Here is a 6242-nt window from a genome sequence, read left to right as displayed (position 1 = left end):
ACGCAACCTCGAAAATCTAACGACGCACAGTGAAAATTAAGCAGCGACGCAACTTCGAAAAAACGCAAAATGAAACGACGCAAAGCGAGGTATTGGTGTATTTGCTTAACAATTTATTTGTAGTAATTCATCTGAATAAAATACATCGTAATTACGTCACAATGATTGGAATCTGACACAGCATTTTCTACCAAAAATTTGTATAAATTGCTATATGGATGTTTTGGTAAATCCGATTCTTATGATTGTCATAAAACACCCAGTCAAATTATTTAGTTTCATGGACAAATCTTAGTTATTTGTTGCTTAAAGATGCGTAACATTCTTCTGGTAATATGTAGAACTTCTAATGTGTAAAAGTACAAAGTATAAGTGTATCCAAAGTCTGACATTCATGAAATATTATTATATCATTTTATACGTGTGATATGCATATAATTGCATTTTTAGGATATAAATCCATTTTTTCCCAAAGGAACTCATAGCTCTTAAGAATTTAGTCAAGTAATAAAAAAGTAGCTATCGTAATATCGTTTAGAAATACCAAATAATGATGGAAGGGTCTAGTCCTACGAACGGAGAGTCAGAGTCAGATTATGCAGACCAAGTTGAAGAAATGGAGGAAGGTAGGAAGTAATATGAATTTCATAAATTTGCTGGACACATTCTTTCAATGAATTAATGTAACACTACGTAATGATCAAAACTATTAAAAGCACTATCTAAAGATTCTCTTCTTGCAAATTTTCTACACTGTCAAATTTGTATTCAACAAATCATTTTAATAACATTAATATGACTCAGAATGTATTTATTGAAAATATTGGCAGGAATTGATTCTGAAGCATACTGTTTCTTTTATTTCTGACTAGATAAAGCAAGGTCAGAAGCGACATTTCGCTACACAGTGAAAAATTTTTCTAAAATGAAAAGAAGGCAATTCTCACCACCATGCTATGTCCGCACTTTGCCATGGACAATACTAGTAGAGCCATGCATGGAACAGATGGAAGACGGATCCCGATCAAAAGTATTTGGTTTTTACCTACAATGTAATGAAAAAAGTGAATCACCATGGAGATGTTATGCAACTGCAGATCTTCGATTGCTTGCTTGTCAGGAAGGACACAAACCATTTAGTAGAAGTTAGTCTACTGTGTATTATTAATACCTAATTTCCAGAGCATTATTTCCCTTTATTTAACTTCTGAATCATAATTATGTACACATTCTTGCATATGTATATTTGAGAGCATGGATTCCTATTTTAGAGATCCACCATCTCTTCTGTAATGAACACAAAAACTGGGGATTCAAATGTTTTATGAGATGGCAGGATGTCCTGGATTCTGACAAAGGTTTCCTTAAGGATGATTCTATTACGCTCGAGGTTAGCGTATCATATATTTTAATCAAGAAGATTGATAATATAATTATTTGTGAACAATTCTTTAACGTGAATCTCTGAAAAATAGGTTCATGTGATGGCTGATGCTCCACATGGTGTCAATTGGGATAGTAAAAAACATACAGGATATGTAGGTTTAAAAAATCAAGGTGCTACGAACTATATGAATTCGTTACTTCAAACTTTTTATTTTATCAATCAGGTAGGTTAATGATATCTTAAAGATTGAAGTTCTAACTTGTACTGACACGCATTAATTTCCTTATACTTGAGTGAATGGTAAATGAATAATAGAAGGAAATCAATTTATAAATTGTAATTATAAAGTGACCACGTTCATAAAAGATACAACATACGTCTAGACGCACATTCAATATTAATGAACGATTCTTAGGCCGGTATTCAGAGTCGTTGCTTATTCTTAAGATCGTCTTAAGCATTTGCTTAAATCCCTGTTCCCTGTACAAGACAAGGACTAAAAAAATGGGATAGACAGGGATAGCAAATTCTAAAGACAATCTTCAGAATAAGTAACAACTCTGAATACCGGCCTAATACCTTGTCGATCCAGACCTTTAAATAGTTACAAAATTTATTTTCCAGTTACGTGAAGCAGTTTATAAAATGCCAACAGAAAGCGACGATTCAAGCGAGAGCGTTGCTCTGGCTGTACAAAGGATTTTTCACGATTTGCAGTTTTCTGATTACTCAGTAGATGCAAAAAAATTAACGGAAACTTTCGGTTGGGGAACATTGGATTCTTACACACAATATGATGTACGAGAATTTTTATACCGGGTAAGCGATAGTAATGTGATTTACGATTAACGATACATGTTAAACAATAAGAATTAACGGTCGTAAATGTCTATTTCAATAATTTGCCACAATTAATATTCCTTATTCCGCAATTCCTTATTGCTTACTCCTAACTATTTTAGCTGTTACATGATTTGGAAAGAAAAATGAAAGGAACATGTGTAGAAAATACAGTTCCAAAATTATTTGAAAGCAAAATGGAGTCGTTTATCAAATTTCCAAATTCCGATTGCAAATCGACTAGAGCTGACACTTTCTATGATATACAGTTAAATATTAACGGCAAGAAAAATAGTAAGTATTACGAAAATATTTTGTTATACTTACTATTAGAAATTAATATTTCACTTATCATGTACAGTATGTATGTAGCAAATTAATTTTTATTTAGTTTATGAATCTTTTGACGATTACCTGAGTATTGAAACATTGAAAGGAAAAAGTGGATTGGAAGAAGTAGAAAAAGGTGTTAGTTTTTTATCATTTTCACCAGTGTTGCCTTTAAATTTAAGGCGATTTCAGTACGACCAAGTTACAAAATGTTCTGTGAAATGTAATGATAGGTAAGGATTACGCATTCCTGTGCATTAAGTAGTTTTAAAGGTGCCCACTCAACGTGCGACTAAACTTGACCATTTTATAAAGGTTTGAATTTTATGAAAAAATAAATCTTGGAAAATACTTACCAAATAAAGAAGCCACAAATGCGGACTACAGGTTACACGCGGTCTTAGTTCACAACGGCGACAATTATGGCAGTCAATGGGTTGTATTTATCAACCCAGTAGGTGATTTCAAAGTATGTGAATTTCTTTGGGTTGAAACTAGTATTTGTAAATATAACGAAGCATACGTTGTTCCAAATAATTTATAAATCTATTTTGTTTTGCTTGAAATATATTTGTTTCACGGTAGCTATCATTCAAGTATTTAATTTTAAACTAATCAATTTAATATTTTATAGAGTATATGCTCACGTTCTGTTATTAAGTAATTATAAATCATTTCTTCGTTTTGATGGTTTTGATTGTACGTACTTAATATTGAAGCAGTGGTACAAATTTGACGACGAAGTTGTCTCGAGGTGTACGACAGAAGAAGCTATCGAAGACAATTATGGTGGTCAAGGAGTGAAAGCTTGCACGAACGCTTACATGTTGGTGTATATGAGCGAATATTCGTTCTTCCTAGGTAGTGACGCTCAATCTCTTTTCAGTTGCAGACAAACAGAATCCGCACACTCGAACACGTAAGTTAGCACGTTTATTCTATATCGTTATCCAGATAACATGAACACGTAGCTTGTATTTTCGAAACTTTGTGCAACGGATTTTCATTCGTTTAGAGTCGATGTAGTTGGAATTGTCGCTAAGAATGAATTAGAGATTTCAAGATTTAATTTGAGCCCAAGTTGGACTCACGTGCACCAATGTTAACAAATTTATTAGCAATTGAAGTTTCTTAAGATTCTACTCTTGTGTTTGCAGATCAATAATTCAGCGCCTCCGCGAGATAGAGGATAACCAAAAGTAAGTATCTTTACCCAGATAGCACGGATACGTAGCTTGCATTTTCGGATCTTTGTGCAAAATTTTCATTCGTTTTGAGTCGATGTAGTTGGAGTTGTCGCTAAGAATGAATTAAACTAGAGATTTCAAAATTTAATTTGAGCCCAAGTTGGACTCACGTGCTGCAATGCTAACAAATTTATGAGCAATTGAAGTTTCATAAGATTTTACTCTTATGTTTGCAGATCAATAATGCAGCGCCTTCGCGAGATAGAGGATAACCAAAAGTAAGTATTCAATATATCATTTCCGGTAATAGATCGCTTGTATTTGTAACATAACGTTCTGATACTTTCTTTCTCTTTACAGAACCATGACTCAGACAATGAAACGCACAAATGTCAATCAACAGTAAGTACTTATTATCGAATTGAGTATCGAATGTATCAACCTGAGTCGCTACATCCTTCTTCATCATCTGCAGACTAATGCTGACTGAGTCAAAAAAGAACAGAGTACCGCGTCCACCACACTTCCCCTTAAACAGCTTAAGAGATTTTATAGATGTGAACCAAATAAACGATGAACAGTTCAATAACCTCGTAAGTGAAACAATAATTAATGTAATGTATGTATGTATATTTATAGTAATTTTCTTTCTTTAGGTCGTATACTATAAGTCACTGGGCGGTTTTACGTTAGATGAAGCGGTGACCGTCTCCTTAAACGAAACTATGACCGAACACGTAATTAGCCAATTAACATGGTTTGGAGACCGACATGGCACAGAGGCACTCAAGACTTCAAAAGTTACTTCCGCTATATACGGTTATTATCTTCTATAATGCGATCTTGTATAATTTCAGTATATTAAGGATTATAACACACCATAAAAATTAAACGTCTCCCAATGAAAGAAAACAGTCATTTCGATCCGCCAACAAAATCAGAGTTCACGATGGCAATGGTGGCGGCATTAAAAACCATTCATGAAAGTATAGAGATGAAAGCTCGCAGAAACGTCCCACAACGGTACTCTTGGGATGACGATGACTAAGCCGCGTCCAATAAAGGTAGGACTAGTAGGTTTCGAAGCTTCATGTACAGTATGTATTTAGCAAGTTAATTTTTATTTAGTTTATGAATCTTTTGACGATTACCTGAATATTGAAACATTGAAAGGTAAGAATGGATTAGAAGAAGTAGAAAAAGGTCTTAGTTTTTTATCATTTCCACCAGTGTTGCTTTTACATTTAAGTCGATTTCAGTACGACCGAGGTACAATGTGTTCTATGAAATGTAATGATAGGTAAGGATTACATATTAGTACGCATTAATTACTTTGGTGTCCACTGAACATGCAACTAAACTTGACCATTTTAAAAAGGTTTGAATTCTCTGAACGAATAAATCTTGGAAAATATTTACAAAACGAAGAATTTACAAATGCGGACTATCGGTTATATGCGGTCTTAGTTCACAGCGGCGATAATCATGGCGGGCATTATGTTGTATTTATCAATCCAGCCGGTGATGGCGAAGTATGTAAATTTCTTTGAATTCAAACTAGTATTTGTAAATATAACGAAGCATACGTTGTTCCAAATAATTTATAAATCTATTTTGTTTTGTCTAAAATATATTTGTTTCACGGTAGCTATCACTCAAGTATTTAATTTTAAACTAAGTAATTTAATATTTTATAGAGTATATGCTTACGTTCTGTTATTAAGTAATTATAAATAATTTCTTCGTATTGATGGTTTTGATCGTATGTACTTAATATTGAAGCAGTGGTACAAATTCGACGACGATGTTGTCTCGAGGTGTACGAAAGAAGAAGCTATCGAACACAATTATGGTGGTCAAGGAGTGAAACCTTGCACGAACGCTTACATGTTGGTGTACATGAGCGAACGTTCGCAGTCCTCCCTGGATAGCGACGCTCACTTTCCTGACAGCTGCGGGCAAACAGAATCTGCACCCTCGAACACGTAAGTTAGCTCATTTATTCTATATCGTTACCCAGATAGCATGGACACGTAGCTTGCATTTTCGAAACTTTGTGCAACGGATTTTCATCCGTTTAGAGTCGATGTAGTTGGAATTATCGCTAAAAATTAATTAAACTAGAGATTTCGAGATTTAATTTGAGCCCAAGTTGGACTCACGTGCTCCAATGCTAGCAAATTTATTAGCAATTGAAATTTCATAAGATTCTACTCTTATATTTGCAGATCAATAATGCAGCTCGTCCGCGAGATAGAGGATAACCAAAAGTAAGTATCGAATATATTATTTCTAGTAGTAGATCGCTTGTATTTGTAGCATAACGTTCTGATACTTTTTTTCTCTTTACAGAACACTGACTCAAGTAATGGAACGCATAAATGTCAATCAAAAGTAAGTATTTATTATGTCGAATGTATCAACTTGAAATACTACCTCCTTCTTCATCATCTTCAGACTAATGCTGACTGAGTTAAAAAACAGGGTACCGCGTCCAC

At 34.0% G+C, this 6242-nt stretch overlaps 1 protein-coding gene across 1 annotated transcript; it reads left to right on the top strand.

The window, feature by feature from the left end:
* Positions 1-550: 550 nt before the first annotated feature.
* LOC113465007 (ubiquitin carboxyl-terminal hydrolase 7-like) lies at positions 551-5733 on the top strand. Its single transcript, XM_026818106.1, has 16 exons — positions 551-626; positions 873-1145; positions 1272-1390; positions 1476-1610; positions 2012-2206; positions 2350-2521; positions 2619-2790; positions 2873-3026; positions 3280-3476; positions 3981-4022; positions 4105-4146; positions 4220-4337; positions 4401-4563; positions 4873-5044; positions 5123-5276; positions 5530-5733. Exons 1-16 carry the CDS (start codon positions 551-553, stop codon positions 5731-5733), a joined length of 2388 nt encoding a protein of 795 aa, XP_026673907.1.
* Positions 5734-6242: the final 509 nt, after the last annotated feature.

This window comes from Ceratina calcarata, unplaced genomic scaffold (genome assembly GCF_001652005.2).
Source record: "Ceratina calcarata isolate Rehan_Ccalc_2016 unplaced genomic scaffold, ASM165200v1 scaffold776, whole genome shotgun sequence".
Taxonomy (NCBI): Eukaryota; Metazoa; Arthropoda; class Insecta; order Hymenoptera; family Apidae; genus Ceratina; species Ceratina calcarata.
The sequence above is the reverse complement of the archived record's forward strand: the minus strand, read 5'-3'. Positions and strand labels throughout refer to the sequence as shown.

Bases quoted from the DNA above. Each gene is read 5' to 3' on its own strand.
- LOC113465007 (XM_026818106.1), top strand. From the start codon at position 551: ATGATGGAAGGGTCTAGTCCTACGAACGGAGAGTCAGAGTCAGATTAT. The intron at 3,027-3,279 runs GTATGTGAATTT...ATATTGAAGCAG, and splicing joins ACCCAGTAGGTGATTTCAAA to TGGTACAAATTTGACGACGA. The intron at 4,564-4,872 runs GTTATTATCTTC...ATTTTTATTTAG, and splicing joins AGTTACTTCCGCTATATACG to TTTATGAATCTTTTGACGAT.